General features: G+C 32.2%; 1 protein-coding gene across 1 annotated transcript; it reads right to left on the bottom strand.

The window, feature by feature from the left end:
- Positions 1 to 344: 344 nt before the first annotated feature.
- Positions 345 to 20268, bottom strand: LOC149733778 (phosphatidylinositol 4-phosphate 3-kinase C2 domain-containing subunit alpha-like). Its single transcript, XM_089881487.1, has 35 exons — positions 19916 to 20268; positions 18914 to 19684; positions 17479 to 17700; positions 16940 to 16974; positions 16705 to 16750; positions 16364 to 16434; positions 15913 to 16078; positions 15511 to 15597; positions 14887 to 15007; positions 14155 to 14266; positions 13525 to 13601; positions 13384 to 13453; positions 12899 to 13073; positions 12139 to 12269; positions 11623 to 11768; positions 11191 to 11316; positions 10648 to 10788; positions 10046 to 10249; positions 9581 to 9753; positions 9134 to 9272; positions 8373 to 8561; positions 7817 to 7954; positions 7417 to 7564; positions 6763 to 6855; positions 6266 to 6395; positions 5525 to 5661; positions 4897 to 5066; positions 4191 to 4347; positions 3809 to 3918; positions 3214 to 3424; positions 2909 to 3036; positions 2355 to 2472; positions 1963 to 2127; positions 1571 to 1696; positions 345 to 1225 (listed from the first exon to the last, which is right to left on the bottom strand). Exons 1-35 carry the CDS (start codon positions 19992 to 19994, stop codon positions 1049 to 1051), a joined length of 5289 nt encoding a protein of 1762 aa, XP_089737613.1. The 5' UTR covers positions 19995 to 20268; the 3' UTR covers positions 345 to 1048.
- Positions 20269 to 20646: the final 378 nt, after the last annotated feature.

Raw genomic sequence — 20646 nt, 5'->3', positions numbered from 1 at the left:
TTTGATCCTGTTTTTTCGTTCCATTTGGTAGTAAACAAAAACCATTAAAGAATTATAAAACCGCATCCATACGACTCCCAAATACCGTGTTGGTAATTGCTTAAAACATTTTTAGGATATGATGTCCCATCTTACCCCACGTTACTATCATAGTGTATTGAGTTAAAGACATAAAATTTCTGGAAACACTTTGAATTATAAGCAGTCCATAATGAACAAATCTCTGATGACTGAAGTAATACCAGAACCTGCGGCTCAAGAACGAACAAGAACAAGCAAATAGTAAACTACGCCGCGCCTTTTAGACAGAAACAGTTAGCAGACGCCAGTCCTCTAGTCTAAAGTAACTGTGCAACATGGTTTCCTATTGCAGAAGATTGCACAAAATTGTAATCATATAAATAGAAAATCATCTTGCCAGCAAAGAACATTGGGCATTTTTGCCACGCAGTGTACACAGAAAACAGTTGAAATATCATTTGCTAATTTTAAATACAACGGAATATAGTGCTAAAAGAGAAAAATGCAATACCAGCTTTTGCGGGAAGGCGTGCACGGCATTAGGTTCAATTTTCGGCGAAAAGTGCATTTGATATGTACAGTCGCAATAAGCACATATAGTTAATACATTTGTAATCGGCACAGTGTAATGTTAATGGGACTGGAACCCTGGATGATCATTAGAATTGAGAGTACTAGTGAGAAAAATGAATGAATTTTGCAGGTGATAGGCGTGGATTACCTATCTTGATATTATAATGACATTGGTCTGAGTTCAATGACCTGCTAAGTACAATTATAACAAGATTAATTTGGTTCTTACGTTAAGGTTTAAGTTATGTAATAGTTTTAGATCTTTAAAATCAGTATATACTAAGAAGATACAACAAAATGTTAAAGAATACACAAGAAAAGTTGGGAAGTCATTTTAAGAGCTGACAAACCTTTTTGGGGTTCACCATATTCAAAAACTATACAATTTATTATTATTTAGTGACAGGTAAAATTAAATCAAACGAAATGATTAACACTTCTACTTTAGTTGACATTACCCAACACCAGAGCTTAGTTTATACCACGCTGTAGATTCAGACTGTAAGTCAAGTTTCGAAAGATCAAAAGAGGTTTCGCCCATAAATTCATTTTCCTGCAGACTCTCATAGTTCCAGACAGTCACATGTAATTGTTTTTGTTTGATTTCAGCAAGTGGAATGTTGTACACCAACTGTGGAAAATAAAATTGGTTGTATGCTTAAATTGGTTACAAATACTAGAGGAAATTTTGCGTAATAATTTCTTTGTATTGTAGCTTTAGTATAAATTTGTGCAGATTACTGGTTTCTTAATATGAATATCAACTACAAAGGGGATTTGAAACTGAGATTGAAATAAATTTAACTGCATTGCTTTTGAATTAACGTAAAGTTTTGAAGACATCCATTTTATTAATCAGATTTGGTTAGGACTTAGCCCTTTTGAAGTTTGCTGTGCATGTACATAGGCCAACCTTAACAGGACATAAAACAGAATGTACAAAAAAAAACAATCTACCAGTAAACATATAACCTACCATTTCATTGTACGTTGGGTTGAGAGTTTTTCTCGCCACTTTTGTTTTACGTTTTGTGGAATGTGAAGCATCAGGTAGAAGGTAAGTTTTAACATATGGGTCAGGGACGGTTCCATTTATCATTAACTACAAAATAGAAGTTAGGTTAAGTTGTTTTTTAGTTAGAGTACTAAAGTAAATAATAAACAAACCATTAAAATATAAAACAATAAAAAATTATATGGGAAATTGTCATCGGGCATGAGTTGTATGCATTGCTTTTTATTTTTACGCAATATATAGAAAAATAAAGTTCATCATTGTTTGGGTATAGGGATACAGGGCAAATCTCAGTCTCTTAACAAGTTCCATCCATATAGGATAAAGTAGAATTGCCACAGTACATAACATACCAGATTTTTGCAGTGAATGACCATTATATAGAGTGCGTTGTTCTTATAATGCAAAGAGACTTTGATCTCACCACCGACTGTTAGATCGGGAGATTTTGGAACTGTTTTTGTCACTTTTTCCTCATCTCGTAGGATTGGGTGAAAGAATGTGTAGACTAAGTCATGCTGGGGAAAAAACAATCATTAAAGGGCTACAACAGGGATTTTTTCAAATTTTAGGAATTTTCTAATTTTGATATTAAATTTAAAGGAAGGATTTAGGGCCTTAACCAAAATTTAAACCCAACACTGCATTTAGAAAGATTGCTAACACATTTTTGTATAAAAAATTACTCTTTTAATAATATATTCTTAAGTTTTAAATGTACATATAAATAGTTCACAAAGCCTACCATAGCAATGGTTTTTTGAGATTTAAACAAAAACGAGAGATACGAGTTAAGTTTGATTTTCCTTCGTTCAGCAACTTGCTTGACTTGCGAGCGACCAACTACAACGCTGTCAGAAAAGCTGAAAAATAAGGGATGTTCAAAATTACAATGATATTGTGCTGCCATGCAAGGATAGGTTTTATTAATTCATATATTCAAAAATAAACAATTTTAACATTTAAGTACAAAGAATTATGTTTTAATACATAAAGGTTAACAGGTGTGCTGCAGGTTATTAGATAGATAATAAACTTAGAAAAAAATAAAAATTGCATTTATGAAATATACTTAAGGATACCACGTTCAATGCTTAATACTGGCTATAGAGTATTGCTCCAAACCAGTGGTCACTAAAATATGTTGCAGCACCCTCAGTGTCAGGGTAATAGTAAAACTCTTGCCTAAATTTTAGGTCAAGCAGTAAAACCTCACCCACATAGATTTAAACACAGAGAAACATAGCTAGCTGAAAGCATAACTGGTGAATCTGGTGGTACCTGTCAACGTAAAGTTACCTTGGTAGTTTAGAAGGGTAAACAAAGGAAAGTTTACGATGCAGTTCTTCAAACTCGCTAAAAGTCCGGAAGACGTAAGAATCTTTCGTGGTCGTGTTTTTCTCACGTGTTACTTTTACACAAAACATCTGAAACAAAATAATAATTCTACTGACGTCAGAATTAGAAATTTTGGCCTGCACAAATTCTATCATGTTTTTTTTCATGTAATAAAAGTTACTGCAAGAATTAAATAATAATTTTTTTTTTAATTACCAGTTTAATAAAATGAAATATATATATATTTACAAAGTAAATCCACTCACGTAATATTTTCCCGGACTGTATCGCTTCTGGTATCCCACCACAGTTGCCATGGTGATGGTGCCATCTTCATCCCGATGACTCTGGAGCTGAGGAGCAAATGAGAGCGTGTTCTTGTCATCCTCATCATTGCTGAGGAATCGGAGCTGGGCGAGATTATGGATGAAGAAGTTGAATCGAGTGAAGGAAGAGGAGAGACTGCTCTCGATGAGTCTGGATGCAGGAAAGAGGAGATTATCGTTTGATGTGGTGGTTTAGTCATTATAGCTGTTGGACCAGAGGATGCAGGTGCAATGCTCAAGGGAGCCAATATTGTGGACATTAGTGAAACTTGAGGAAAAATGGATTAGAGCACCTGCCACTAGACCAGAAGATATAAGTTCAAACATTGCCACCGTTGTGGACTTATGTTTTTAGACAAGGCAGAACCACAATTGCAACCAAATGGACCCTTTGAACATTCAAATTCGGCCATGCATAAAAAAACAAAAAAAAATACCCCAACATGCAAATTACATACAAAGTTACATTAATGATAACTCGTAATCGGGCACAAGGTGTAGAAAACTTTCAGGAAAAATAGTTAAAACTTTTTACCTTGTAAACATAGTTGTTGCTTCAGTTTCAGCAGCGTTAGGTTTAAGTGCGTCATACACGTATTTCAAATCAGATTTACTGCTCAGTTCAGGAATTCCACAGTCCAACATCTGGTATTAATAGGAGATATAAAATATATTGATAAAATTTTATTTGAAAATTTTTATATGAACTTGAAAATTTTAAAAAAAGATTGGAAAGTTTCACTTGAAAAGGTTTTTACAAAATGAAATGATTAAATTCACACTTATACTAAATATAGGTTGACTATAAAATCCAGTTAGTAAGTTTCAACTGAGGAAAATGTATTCAAATTTTGTATAACCGTAAAGCAATAAATACTGTACATTAAACAGGTAATCAAATGACAAACTTCACCTACCAATGACAGTAGGTTGATGATTACATGCGACTGACTTCGTACAATGTTAAACGCTCGACAACAAACATCAACAAAATCTTGGAACTGTGAGCTTGGCCGATCCCCTCCGTTTATTACATAAGCCATGTCTGATGTGAGTACAAAAGGAGCGCGATCTCTGTGAACGTAATTAGTATCTAATTTGATTCTATACTTTTACTATGTTGGCGTTTGTCTGGCGAATGTGAATGCAGTAGCACTGGATGTTAGGGTAATGTACAAATTTTCGCAGACATTGCAGAACCTATAACTTGCCCCATTGCTCATTCACATAAAATGGAACAGACTCCGTTATTATTTTTTAATACAACTTAAACCACTTTGTTTTAACTAATCCCTACAAAATGATTTATCAAAAAATAGAGGTAAGCAATTTTAGGAACTTTTTTGTTTAAATTTATAATATAATTACAAATAGATCGTTTTAGGTAAAACATGTTGTTTTAAGCACATCACAAAAGCACAAAAAAAATCAATTAGATTACTTATCGTAGTTTTGTATTAGGCAGTAAACTAAAAATAGATGGTGTTATTTTAAGAACATCTCTAGTGTCGATATTACTTTAAATGATTGTGAAAAATGTGCCAATTGTTTAATATGCTTGTGTTAAAAAATTTTACGACATCATCTTTTTACTATATTTCTAACATTAATCCTAAAACCAACCTTTTAATGTTTCCAAACATTTGAGCGTGACCAAGAAACCTCGCAAAGTCAATGTGGAAAAGATGTCCACTGCTTCTTAACATTATATTGTCGTTGTGGCGATCGCAAATACCAAGAACATATGTTGCTACACAGTATCCAGCGCATGATAAAGTAAAGTTTTCAACTGCCTGTTTGAGATTTTAAGGTCATTGGCACTATGGTTTATTCAGATACATTTTTAGAAGAGATTACAAAAAGCGCTTCTCATAAAAACATTATTAAAAAATTGGAAATGTTAATAATTTAACAAGGGTATTAGGAAAGAAAATGGAATAGCTCTTCTAAGTCAAAACACGAATTCAAAAACCAAAATAGTTTTACTAATGCTATGCATCGTAGCAACAACAGCAAACAGCAGTTATTAGAAAAGTGTGTGTCTTTAAATAATGCTATGATGGATGCTTATAAACGAATACTAAATATTTGTTTATAAAAAAAAAAGTTTTTTTGGACATTTAAATGTCGTAAAAGAAAGAATGAAAAAACAACTTTGTAAATCAGCCTGCAGTTATCTAAAGCAGACATACACACACATGTTCTCAGTATCATGGTCACTTAACCAAGTTCACATTATCTTGCTACCCACCTTCTCGTAGCTGATACCAGTAGGGTTATATTTTTCCAACCACTCAGCAATAGGACGATCTTTAAAAGCTCCAGTTAAACCATAACTTGACTGTATTTCACGTAATGTCTTGGATTCTCCAATCAGTTCAACCAAACCTAGTGATATGGTGATTTTTAGCGTTTTTTTCAGTGTCGTATTAAAAGATTGTGTTGGTACATTAATTAAACTAATCTTTCATAGACCTCATGGCCACTGCCGAGTAGAAAACTAGGTTGAAGTACGAGTTTTGAGTTTGGAATTTGTAACCTATTTGACTGCTTTAAAGTTTTTTTTAGTGCAGTTTTATAAATATATGCTGACTGTCTTTTAATAAAGCATGCTACAACTGTTTAATAGCATTAACATTTTTGACCTATTGCATTGCATACATCATATACACACGGCATAGCTGCCAATGCAGAAACCTAAACTACACAATGTAACTGTTCCAAGTCAAAATATTGCAATATTACAGAATAAGAATTTTTGAAACTGGGATAACATCCTATGTTTTGCAATATAAGTACCCAGTTCTAAACCTTAAAACAGGTTAAACCCTGCTGTTAGGTGTCTATATATACCAGCAGAGCCAAAGTATACTGAATTTTCACATTTATCAATTAAGGTTCTATGCTTTACAACTATGGATCTAACTGTACTTTAACAATGTCCCCTCAAAGCTTAAAAAAACACTAAAACATGAAGCGTATATTAGTTTACCTTGGTTAAGTCCAGTAGGCAGACAATCAAATGTTACAATCCTAAGATCCAATCCCTCAGCCAGCCACATGTTTTCCATCACACGTATCAGTTGCATAGTAAGAGCATCTTGCCTTATATCATCACCAACCTTTGTGAAGATAAAGAGGACATTAAAATTGAAAACATAGAACACACAATGTAGTAAGTATTTTAAATTAATAATAATCATGATAAAATTTTGCCATGTTTTGAAAATTTTCTTGTCTTCTGCACCTATTGCAGTTAATATTGATTTGTTTCGTTAAAGGCAATGTACAGTAGGTTAGGGAAGATGGGACACTTTTAGTACTAAACATTTTGATAACGTTTTAAACAATCAACAACAGCCTAGGCTAGTTGTAAGGGCACAGTTTTATAATTCTTTAAATGTTTTTGGTTTACTACCAAATGGGATTAGAAAATAGAATGAAAGGCGACCCATCTTCTTCCACCCAATATAACATATTTTACATTACCTTATACATTATGTTGATTTCTCCTCCGTTTTTACAAGAATTCATGAAGGAGATTTTAATAGGAATGGCGTTTGAATTGAAATATGATGAATTCTGTAAAAAGGAACCAGTTTTAAAGAAATAAAAAAGCAAAAAACAGGTTTGCTTTCATTTTAATGTTCCTGTATGTTAAAAATTAAACAAGTTAAAATTTCATTTTAACCTGCCAATGCAGTGTATTTGTGCTGTATAATATTATTAGCTGGTAAAACACTCATAACAAGCATTGTACACCTAATGTCTGGGGCATTGTTGGTCCTTGTAAAACACCACACAGTTTAAAGCACCATAGATGACAATGTTTTGCGTACTTTTTATAAAAAGTACGAAAAACGGAAAACAACTACAGAGACTTTATATATTTTAGTGGATTTAACACATGCGTGTTTAGCCAGTTATATTGCTTGAGCAATTATTTTATATTAACCTTAACCTTACAGTGATGCAAGACTTATTATGTAATGTAATGAATTTAATTTAAATTTGATGACTGTCTTTGCCTCTCTTAAAATCACTGCTATTCTATGCTATATAGGTGTATTCTATGCTACAAGGCCTGTCAGGGAACTAGGATTTAGGCCCGAGTTGATTTGTTACTGAAGTCACTGCCATTACCTTGACATTTATCCCGTTTGCTATCAACGCTGGGTTGGTTGGAACTCTGAATTTATGTCCGCCAATGCGTGAAGAGATTTTGCTGAGTTCATCTGTCAGTGTTGACTGTTTTATTGAGTCTTTGGCTTCTTTAACTGATTCGGCAACACTGGAAATTTGAATATGATAATGGTAAATATTGTAAACACGTATATGGTTTATGTTTATATTTTTTTATAAGTGACTTAAAAAGAGAGCTGCATAAAAGTTATTTACATTAAATTAAATAAACCTACTAATAAAATAAACAAAAAAACAAAAAATAAACTTTGTAAAAATAAAATTTGTTAAACATAAAAAATGGTCAAGTCTGTAACCAGAGAAAAAAAATGTTAAAATGGATAAAAAAAAAGGCAAATACCGGTGAACTTTTTTAAGAAAGTAAACTTCTTTGTCAAATTCTTTTTTAAGCGCCGAACCACAAGTGGTCAGTAGAGCTGCATTAATAATTTTGTACCGAGGACCAAATAATTCGTCAGTTTTATTTTCTCGAAGAAGCCTGGGGAAAAAAGGCATTAAAAAGCTAAAATAAAAGTTGCAGGTGTTTAGATTTTAATCATTTAAACAATATTCTGTTACTTCTGCTACCAGGCAGAGTATAAATAATGTATTTGTGGCTCATCTGGTATAAAAACGTAGTGTATTTCCAACGTTTCATCTGCCATACGGCGAGACTTCATCAGGGAATGAAGCGGAACAGTTTTTATACCAGATGACCCACTAATATCTTATTTAATTTAAACTATTACTTTGAAAAAATATTGCCTGTAGACTGTAGTGTACCCAACAAAAATTAATCATTTTCAAGACATTGATTTTAAAACCTAATTCCTTAAAGAATATTTAGGATATTTTTAATTACTAAACAAAAAAATAAAAAATATATTTTTTAGAAAATTAATTTCACATATTCTTACCAAAACAGCTTATGAGCAATTCTCACGCTCCCTAGCGCCCTCCGGAGGAGCAATCGAGCCAGAGGAGAGTCATGGTGTTGCTCCTGACGAAGAGCTTGAACAAGTTGCGACAACCATGAGACGATGTCCATGTCCTCTGCAGCTTCCAACCACCGGATGGCAGCAGTGCGAACACGAGTGTCCGGAAATCTGGGGGGCATCACAAATTTTAATTTACTTAAACATTTGCGAAATAATAAAGGTTATACTTTGGTTGGGTTTATGCTTTGGAAACAAACTAAGAGTTTAATATAAATGTTAGTATGGTAAGAGTAAAATGGAAATGTTATGGGTTTATTACTGTAAACTCATTTAAATAAAAAAAAAATTTAAAATAGAAAAAAAATTAAAGAAAAAGTTAAAAGAAACTAAAGAAAAATTACAAAGTGGTGTTTTAAAAACTTGTAAGTTTGACCAAAAGATAACATAATAGAACTGTTAACAAGTACAAAAGACAGCACTTTCTTCACATAGTCTATTAACAACCAAAACACAAATACCTGTACCCCCATTCCCACAAGCCACAACAATCCCATATTCCATAAATAATGGGGCGCATATATAAAAATATAACCCTTAAATATAACCCTTAAATATAACCCATAAATATAACCCTTAAATATAACCCACAAATATAACCCTTAAATATAAACCATAAAAAAGCGCCACATATTCAAAACTAGCGGTGTCTTCCAAACTATACATTAAAACCCACAACTTACTGTCCAGATAGCAAAGCAAGTGATTCTTCAGGTTGTGGTCGTTGTGGCCACGATGAAAGCAGTTGGTAAGCTGCTTTGGGGTGGGGGGAAGATGGTGACCATGTTGGAACACACCTTAGTAATAATGGAAGGCCAACACCTGTGGGGATAAAGTTTAATTAAATTAATAAGGACCTTATTTGTCTTCGATTACGGTAGCGAAGATTTAGAAATATTTAAATCCAAAAAGACAGGATTTAATTAAAGGTGAAAGGCCATTACCTACGTTGAAGATGTTTTGTTTTATGAGGTGTATAAAATACAGTCTTGGATTATAAACAAATAAATGTTGTAAATTGATTTAAGTACCCCTGCTATCATTTTATAAGTTTGGTTCCATGCTAATTTTGTATGTTGTTTTAGCTTAGAAATTCATAATTTAGTATTTGTTGTTAAGATAAACAATACCTGATGCTGTAGCACAATCTGGGGCTCCAATTATATGCCTGTGGTTCCATAGCACTGCCTTTTCTGTGGGTGATAAGTTACATAATGGTCCTACTGTAAGCTTTGCGTGACCCAGCACCTTTTGAAGCGCATCTGGTTGCTGTAATGACTCTAAATTTTGCCACTTTACCGGTCTAGAAAAAAAAAATTAAATATATTTTTCTTTTTTAAGTTTTAGCAATGTACACAGAAATAAACTGGAATGTATGAGCACTGTAGTTCAGATATTTTTTTTTTGGGGGGAAAAATATATTTTTCACATTATTTTTTGCAGGGAATTGCGCCAAGACCTGCATGTGTTTTTTAAACAAAAACTAAAATGCAATAAATTAGTAAATAAATCTTAAATTATTATACCAACCAGTTTACGTTGTGCCTAGTACCAATAACAACAGAAAAAGTAAATAAATAAAAAACGTAACTTACTCCAATTGATGTTCCTCCACTTGTGAGTGAACTACACACGTAGTTGGATCTTTCTCCTCCGCAAACTGGAGGAGGAGGATCGGATTATCGATGTTTGTGATGTCATCGGAGCAAATCAGTGGACCGTGAAAAGCACCTCGGGTTTTCGGTCGGAGTTTTGACATGGAGTGCATTCCGAAAACGCAACTTTCGTACCGCAGAATTCTATTGAGAAAAATGATATTATGAATGTGATAATGCTAAACTTTTTAAGTGAAATGTAAAAACTTAAACGAAAAAAGTTGAATTAGCAATGATAGTCATTAAATTGTAAGAATCTTGAGTTAAGAAAAATAAAGGACAAAAATCAAATCCAACAAAATCTATAAGAAAGACATTGTCAGTCTCTTATTGAAACACAATCTAATTAGTACAGAAATGTCAAATGTGATAACATTTTTTATGTTAATCAACTTAATCCAAATAGAATCCGATGGGATTAAAGACTGAGTTCATGCAAACTTAGATTGGTGAACATTTTCCAGCAGATGAATTACAACATATAAAAAAAATAACGTAACGAAAAAAATGCCAAGAATAATCAGGAAAAAGAGAGCAATTACCTTCTATGATCGAACAAAGGAATATTGAGCCAACATAAAGGTCGTGACGTGACTTTGTCATCAGAAGATACAGTGCCATGTAAATAAACACGAAGGGTGGTTTCTAATGGAAGATCACATACACGGATATCAAATTCAACCCTGGAAAGTTAGATATATGATAACTTATAAATGTTTATTACAGTAATTTGAATTTTTTTTTTATTTATGAAATTTCAGAAAATATTTCCAGTCAGAATTTTTTGGCAGAATATTAAAAATTAAATTACTGTTAGCTCAATTTTTTTTAGGTAAAGTTACTTTTAAAGATTAGCTTTTCTGTAACAGAAATGGCTTATAAATAAAACTAAGAAAACACATTTTTTTAATAAATTTACACCATATCAAACAGTAATAAAATAAAGCAGTGCCAGTTATAGCAATAATACAAAGCAAAATATGAAAATACTAATTTAAAATGCTAGATAAATGCTTTTGACTGTACATTTTATGATTCATTCATGATTTTCATTTTTATTTGTAAAATTGTTATTAGGTACTTACCAGGTATCCCAGACTACCCTTGGATAAAAACTCTTATTAATGGAGGTTGGTTTTGTAGATGCGTTGTTTGAACTTAGTTTTTCTTCACCATGATAAAGATGACATATTATGTGAAAGTCTTCAAACCTATGTGGGGAATATAGTTTTCATTTTTGCGATTTTTTTGGTATTTTTTTAGTATTTTTTCGCTTTTAAATTTTGTTTTACAAACTAACTAATTAAAGTAATTTTTTTTAATTGTTTTGAATATTTTTTTTTACTTTGTTAAATAAGCATTTGTACCCAGTAAATGGTCAGTCAAATGTTCTTGATTTATTTTACATTCACTTCTTAATACGTCAGCATTGGAGTAATAAGTCAACTGTATAACTCCCAGCCCTGGTGTGCATGCCAAAAAACTCCATCTACATAAAATAGAACTTTCCAACTTACTGAGTTTCCCATGGTTTAGGAAAGCGATGTAATGACATAATATGCACCGAGTACAAATCCTTTACTTGAGTTGACTTTATCTTGTCTTTAGGGGGAGGGGTGGCGTTTAAACTATTGCTTAACGAGTATGCATCAACTTCAAATGCCTGTAAATAGGTTAAGTGTAAAACAGGAATTCCAGTGATTATTAAATAGTGTGCTAAGAACTGTTAATGGTTTCCCTAATTCAGTGCTTTTTTAATATTTTATTTATTTTTGTGTTTTTATATTATCTATTTAACCCTAAATGTGATTTATTTGTGTTGGTAAACATTAACTTTTTGAATGTATATAAAATTACAGATTTGCAATAATGCAAAGTATAATTCAATAAATATTTACTGTATTTAACCCCATAAGCGCATACAAACTAGCTTAAACCAGCCAAAACAGAAATCTTTTTATTTTCTTAAAAATAAAATCAAAGAATAAAAAAATGATTTTTTATTGGACAAAATTTACAAACGCCCATCTTACCTTACAGTAAAGTTGTGAAATATCAAGCAGTACAGATGTTAGTTGTTCTAATGCAGCACGCACACAATGTACATGTGGAGAATCTTCTTTATTTTCTTGCTTGGGCTGATCAAGTTTAACCAAATCATGAACTGCAAAAAATGCTAATTTTCATTCTTTAAACCAGGGGTGAAAAGATTTATTACTGAAGGGGAGAATAATTCATCAGGTTATAGCAAAAGTGAATAATAATGACAATATTAACTTTTATTTGTCTCTTCGATTACGGTAGCGAAGATTTAGAAACATTTTAACGAAAACACAGGATATAGATAAAACAACAGTTGTTAAGACACGCTTACAGTTAAAAACATATTTACATTTAATTGGAAGAAAATAAGCGTAAAGTTATATAATGGTCACCTATAAGTTATGTGATGGATACCATGATCTTTTAAGTACTGAGTATACCACATACAGTACTTCTATTGAAGGTTGTTATTTTGCGCATAAAATGCAAATTGTAAACCCACTATAATATAATGCTTCTTAATAAGGCTTTTTCTGATGAACCAAGTATTAGGCATGAAATTAAACATTTTTAAACCATATAATAAAAAATAATTGAACTTTCACACAGCGAGATTTTAGACGAAAAAAAAGGCGCAAATGTACTCTTTAAATCTTGAACTAAATAACAATAAATATATTTCATCCCTTTCTAAGAAATTCAAGTTTGTTCACTGATCTAAATCTACATGTAACAATAATTTGTATTTACCAAGTCCATCATCTTGTTTTGATGAAGTTGGTTTACGTTGTAGCACGCCGCCCCACAGTGTTTTTGCAGCATCAGTGATGCCCAGTGTTTCCAGGTATCCAAATGAACAGCATGTTGCCTTGACTGTCTGCATGAGGCGGTCACACTGTTGGGTCAACACTGCTTCTCCAGGCTCCTGGGGAACAAATTTGAAATTGTAATAAAATATTAATATGATTGAGAAAATTAAAACATAAATATTACTTTCTTCGTTTCTTGATAATAATTTCACAAATACACACAAATACAAAAATCGCATGGATTTTTTGCCTTTTTCTGTTTTGTATGAGTTTGGTTCAAAACATGCCGGAAAAGTGAAAAGACCTAGGATTTGGGCTCATTAGATTAAAACCTAAAATAATTAAAATGAATTATAAAATACCTGTCAAGTTAACATATGAACATATAAATACAGTTTCACCAAACAATTGTCTAAGAAAACTTACAGTTTTCACAAGATCCAACAATTTCTCTGCTTCTTTATAAAAAGCATCAAGAAGAATCTGAATATCATCTCTATTGGTAAAACAAAGAAAGTTAAACATTTGACATTTGCAACCAGGCAATTTAAGCTAGAAACAACCAACCTGCTTAGAACGGTCGATGGTTTTCCTAACTCTGAGAGAAATTCTTTCATCACTGTCTGTTTGTTGTCGTCGTCGTGCTGGGAGTTTTTAGTAGGTTAATTTTAACAATTTTTAGTTTTTTTACAATGTTAAAAAAATGTTTTTAACATTAGATTATATTTATATATTTAATTGACTTACTTTTACAAATGGCTGCATGAAATTAAAAAAAAATTATTGAATGTAAAACAGGTGGGAAATACAGTAAAGACAGGCTTTAATGAAAAGTTTGAAGTGAACATAGAAATATGTGTAACAATATGTATCATATTACTATATTGGTATTTAATTCTACAACTTAATCCTAAAAATAGCGTGACATTTTATGCAGTATTGTACATTGTAGTTAGCAAAATTTATAAGAATACATTCTATTTCACAATGCAATTATATCAAATTAAAAACCTCTAAAAAAAACATTCTATTTTACAATGTAATTATATCAAATAAAAACCTTTAAAAAACATTTTAATTCATAATGCAATTATATCAAATTAAAAACCTCTAAAAAAACTTTTATTAATAATGCAATTATATAAAGTTGAAAGGCTTTAAAAAACACAAGAATTTTGTTTGAAAATTTCGACTCACAGTTCTGCGTAAAGAATGGTCGATGTTCGTTTTGTGAACCAACTCAAGCGTGACATCTTGTTCGAACTTAATGCACTCACGCACGTAGTGATACATACCTAGGTGGGTTTTGCTGTGGAAAAAGAAAATCCCCTTGATTTATATGCGGAAAACTTTCAAAAAATGTGAAGGGGTTTTACTTCTAAAGGTTTTGATATACTTGAGAACTTAAAATGCAGAAATAATCAAAAATAAAGGTAATAATCATAGCATATGTCAGATCATGTTATTTAACTGACTTCACACCAGATTTTCTTATTCTTTTGCCAAGAAAACAGTTTTTAATCCAAAATTGAGTTCAGTATGCTAACATTTAAACTGTTAATATCTCCCGGGACGAAGTTAAATTTAGATCTTGAGTCATGACATATTTTGCCCAATGGGGTGTGTGGTATTGGGCTTGGAATCCTATCTAAAAAGCAATGGCATGTATTGTAGTCTGATGTGTAAATTTTAGGAGGTAAGTAAAAATAAATCAAATGTATTTAAAGCCTGCACTCAAATACACTATATTCATGTGAGAATGTGCACAAAGACAAAGTTGTAAGCTTGTAGCAAATAATGCATATATTTATATTGCCATAAATACCTACAATAATAGTTCTATCCAGTTATAGACCTTAAATAGATTTATAAAAACAAATCAAAATGGATTAAAAACAAAGAGCTAAACAATGTGTTTTCTTAGCTCACCTAAGAAGATATTCTTGTCGGCCGATGATTTTAAATGCATAGTCATCAGTGGAGACAAGAGATATATCTTCATATGCGATACACAGCGCCTGGCTCACTATATGTTCCACTGATGAGTTTACTAAGAAATAAACAAACAGTTAATATGGTACGTATTTTCACTGGTGTCATATTATATGTAATGTGACGGTTATTCTAGGAAAAAAGGGTAACGGTATAGATACGTTATTTTAGCGAACTGCCGTTAGTTTTAAATGGAGTATATAAATTGCTGTCAACCATTTTACACTAGGTATTTTAAAACAGCTTTTTAGGCATTTTTGGCTTTTCTGACATTTGATGTATCTAAACAGGGCAGAATACTGAACACAACATGTATAAAATGGTGCAAATTAAATGGGGTGTGTTTCTATTAAGCAAAGCAGGGGTTAGGAACATGCTGAAACACATAGTAATATACTAATATGTTAGGCCAGGTCAATAAAGTATATAGTCCTGTTTAAAATCAAACTATTTTTATGGGAAAAACTAAAATTGTTGTTAAAAGAGGCAAGAAAACACATAAAGGGGGAACAAAAAATATTTTGTAAAAAAAAACACATTGTATTGTATGTGTGTACTTACTGTCACATTCAAAAGTTACAGGTTCTGTAATTCCATCTGCTGATATTGACACTCTGACTGTAGAATCATCATCCTCTTGCTGACGATCTATTGGGATTACAAAGAACTTTTAGCATGAATGCATGAAGCAATGTTAGAAAGATTAAGACATATTATATGTATATGTACAATTGTGAAATTTTCTAAAAATAAAAATAAATCATAAAATCATATTTTTTTATAAAAAACTGCCTTTATAAAACTCATAAACTTTTACAAAAACTGTTTTCAAAAAACTCATAATTTTCTATAAAAAACTATTTTTAAAAAACTTAAGAATTTTTATAAAATTGGTCTGATAAAAATACTATTTAAACACAATTGCAGGAAATAAAAACTTAAAATCCTATGTCATTTATTTACCTCCTGTATTTATTGCATGGTCCGACTGCACCATGAGCCCCACCACATGACCAGGGTTACATAACTGATCGAGGTGCGTGAATCCCGCTCTCAGTTGCGCCACCATGTGAGCAAAACGTTCAAGGTCGGTTGCAGAATCCACATTTAATTCAGTTACTAAAGAAACCTGGTAAAAAGCAAGAAATTATTAAATATTCCCTTGTTAACTATATATATGTATTCCAGGTTTCCTTTACTTCCTGTTTTTAAATTCAAAAAAAATAAAAAAAATTTTACCTTGGTGAAAATTTGTGAACTTAAACTTTAAAATGTTGTTTATAAAAATATTTCCTATGGTGGAAAATATAATGACTTTCTAATGGTTAAACACTATTAATTGTGCATTTGAACATATATTTGTACCTATAAAAAAGTTAAACTTGTTAAAAAAATAGATATGTGTCTTACAAACCTCATTTTGTGGCAGGTTTGGTGAAACATTGTCATCCTCTGGTGTATCAGCATCATAAAGACCAAAAATATCTGTATAAAACGCAAATTTTTAACAAATATATCAGTTTTACTGCAGTATATAATAGTGGTAATCAAAATCTTTAAACTATACAATAATTCAAATTTAAATTCAGGAACTGAAGCTTAAGCATGTCTGTGTAAACAAAGGTGAGTTTGACCATCCATAAATTTTAACGACTACTAAACTTGGGACGAAGTCTCAAATTTTCAACTTTTAAACAAATAAGGGGCTAATATGTAAATTAGTTTCTCAAATTTCAAATAATAAAACTGTTATACCTCTCTCTCTGGCTGGTGACATGCTCTGAACCTTGGAAGGAGAAGTCTGAAAAACAATAACAAATATTCTTTTTGAATTGGAACAGCAGTCTGGAGAAAACATTTGTGTCGCTTAACAATTGCCTGATGACTTCCTAAAGTAACGCTCGAGTCACTGAAAAGGGTTGCAGGCATGTCTGTCACCCACTGCTATTGATAATAGCTTGAGCGTTTGATAAGTATTTCGATCACTTACATTGGCACTTGGACTTGCGTCTGGAGCTAAGGCGTCTATAAAAAGATAATTGAAATTAGATTGAGTTGGTCTTTTACCACCAGCAGACCATACAAAGTGTTAGTATGCTTTACAGATTTCACTGATCAGACTTATTTATTTTCTCGCAAAATATTTAACATGAATTTTAATAGAGTTGTGTTGTCTTGTCGGATTTAACTTTAATCTAATAACATTGACATTAAAGTTGGTATTCAAAGGAATAAGTTTTTAAACTTTTTTAAACTGGTAGCACAAGCAGTCAAACAAAAGCTGCATGACAGATTGAGATGAAACTTTAGTTCAATAAAATCTATGCTAACATTGTTATCCAGAAAACCAGAAGTAGAATTGTAGAAAAGCATTATAAATGACTACTATTGTTACATGTGATGTAAATAAATACAAACTTGATAAGATATATCCAAAGGCTAAGTTGAAGTACATACATTGAACTATTGGAGTAAAACAGCCCACACCAACAATTCATAAACAAAAATAAATATATTTCTCCAACTTACCTTTACTTGAATTCCATTCACTCCCTGGCTGGTGTAAAGGATCCCATTCTAACCAATCGGGCTGTTGCTTTACTCCTTCTGTATCAAACACACCAGGTGTGGAGGTTTGTTCTTTCACGTCTTTAAACCAGTCGTCAAACACGTGATCGTAATTCCCACTCCACCCCCCCACCTGTTCCTTAACTTCTGTTTCTGCTGGCTGAAGAACCTTTGTTGTGGGTGCTGTAAAACAAATTGAAATTTTCAATGTAAATATGGAACTGTTTGAATAAGGAACATCCAGGGTCACGGTTCCTGTACTGTAACTCATCATGTTTTTGCTGGCTCAATCGCTATTGTTGTGGGTGATAATAAAACAAATTAAAAGTTACAATAAAATATGGAACTGTGTGAATAAGGAACATGTTCTTGTTATATAACAAACTTATGCTGTTCCTGTAACGAGGGGTTTAGGGGTCTGGGGAATATTATATTTGAATGTTATAAAAATGTAGTTCTGGTTCTGCCTTCACTTGAAATTTCCGCCATTTTAAAATAACAAATCAAATCTTTCACAACTTTTCGAAACAAATATAAAACTTACTATAACACAGTCATTCCAACAAAATGATTTACTGTAAGTAATTTTGTTTGTACAACCAATTTTATACAACCAATTTTATTTTTTTTATCAACTTTTTTTTTTTATTATATTTTGTTTTAAGAAAATATATATAACAATGAATATGAACCACCAATTTACAGAATATTAAACTGTTTTCTCACACCCACCCCTATTGAACCAGAGTAATAACACTAAAATTTTATTTCAGGTTATAGTGCTAACAGCATGGATAATGGTAATTGCCAATGAAACACATTCAATCGTATTGTCTCTTAAATTATACTAGCAAGTGTCACTGGGCTCAATTTAAGATTACGTAACTTGGTAATGTTTACATGTTTTATTGGCTTGCTGTACAATACAGCTAGATACCATTCATTTAAGTTTGAGGTTTATAAAGCGGGCAGGAAATACCTTTTCTGCAGGAAACCACGATGCACAAACTAAATATATGTGTAATGGAACTATTACGTTACTAACTTACAACTAAAACATATTAACAGTGTTTGGTTCAACATTTATCCTCTGCTGTTAGGGCCTTTTAAATGTAAGTGTAATGTTGACAATTGTAAACAACTTAACAATTATACTGTAAAGCAGTATATGACTACTAGAAGAATAAAACAATTATACAACATGAGTACATGAACATGACCTTTGGTTTTATGTCTGATGTTTATATTGGAAACTAATGATTTATACTTGGGTCAATTTTTGTAATATCTAATATTGGGACAACACTAAGCATGATAAATTTACAGTAACAATACATTTACTGTAAACCAAATCGGCAATGACACCAGTTTAATTGCTGACACATTACAAACTTACCTTTCATTTCTGGGAAATTAAGTTGAGTGCCGTTTGCTGTTGAAAATGGGTTTGTAGCAGGATACGTAACATTCTCACTGAATGAACCTGGTCTTAAACCATTAAAGCTTCCACATGAAGCTGGCCTTTTAAAAGCCGCTTTGTTTTGAATAGAACTCAAAACATTTGGGTTTTGTAAGCTGAATGATGCCTGGTTACTTCTTTCAAAAGGCTGATGGGTAAAACTTTGAGTTCTGGGCAACATGTACAAGTTATGTAAATCTTTCCAGTTGTTTAAATCCATGGACTGTTGAGTTGAATTATTTCGATAATTTACCGCAGGAAAAGGTTTTACCCTTGAGTCCACTGAGGTGGTTTTAAAAAACATGTCTTCTGATGAATTACTGGGTGATGCAGTTGCAGGTCGTCCAGGAGTTGGGGTGAAGTTTTGCGTTGGGTTAATATTGGGAAAGGACTTGACCTGACTGAGAGTCTTGTGGTATGTGCTTGAGTTGGACCAGAATATATTCTGAGGTTGAGACGCTTGGTTGTTAATGTTCGATGTTATTAAAAAAGGGTTGAAATCGTTATTTGTGGATGTAACACCAATCTTGGATGAAACACCACTTTCAAAGGCAGTCCAATCATCTGTGTCGCCTGATGAAGGCAGTGCATCGTTAAATGACATTAAATCTGGGGCGTCTAATTTAGAAGTTTTGTTCGATATCTGGTGGTTGGTGGACGTGGTTTGTAATCCACACATCGGGTTTACTATTCCAGTTCCTCTTACCCCTGTTGGAAAAGTTTTGTTAAAAAGATTGCAGCTTTAAGGTTATGTATATATCAAAACAAATGGAGGGTGGAATTTACTTTTTTTGCCTTATTGTAGAACACAATACCCACAACAACAGCTGTGTTTTTACGGCTTGTTATTTTTGATAATACTTTTACAAAACATATATAGGTTTTTAAACCAATAAACAAACTGATAGAGCAATATACATTTTTAATTTTTTCACTCACTTAATGTCGAATCTCTGTTTTTCTTCATTCTTTGCATAGCTTCCGCTTCCATTAGAAGCGCACTTTTGATGTCCGACATGTTAACTTTTAAGTGCACTTCATCTAATTAAATGCTAAAAAACTAACAAAAATACTGAGTAAGCTCTGAAACAGACACTAGAAATACTGAAGAACAATGATTTGGTTTAGTGTCTCTGCACATACACGCAGCACAAATTTTGAACGTTATTTCCGTTGCGTGTAAACCACAAACTGGATTTTCGTTGTAAGAAAATTGATTAATTTCAAACGATACAACAAAAACGTGATAATAAATTTAATATACCAGACGTTACTTACTCAAATCTATGACTACTGGCTGACATGGAAACATTATTGAGCACGTAAGTGGTCATATCCGTATGGACCTTTTTTCATTAAACCATTGTTGAGCACGTAAGTGGTCATATGCGTATGGACCTTTTTTTATTCAACAATTGTTGAGCACGTTAGGGGTCATAGAAAGATCCTATTTCGTCTAACCATAGTACTCTCTTACGGTAGTCCAGCTCTTTGCTCCAGTTTGTTTCTTTTGTTAGGACATCACATTGTGGTCACGCATGATAGGTTCTTTACAGAGAAACGTTTATAAACGAATAAATTGAAACTAAATATCTTGGTTGCAGCAAAGTTAGTACTTGGATACTTCGGTTGTAGTACAGTACTACAAAACATCAGTTTAGCGGAGGATA

This window comes from Ciona robusta, chromosome 7, assembly GCF_009617815.1.
Source record: "Ciona robusta chromosome 7, ASM961781v2".
Lineage (NCBI taxonomy): Eukaryota > Metazoa > Chordata > Ascidiacea > Phlebobranchia > Cionidae > Ciona > Ciona robusta.
Note: the sequence above shows the minus strand (reverse complement) of the source record. Positions and strands in the feature narration are given on the sequence as shown.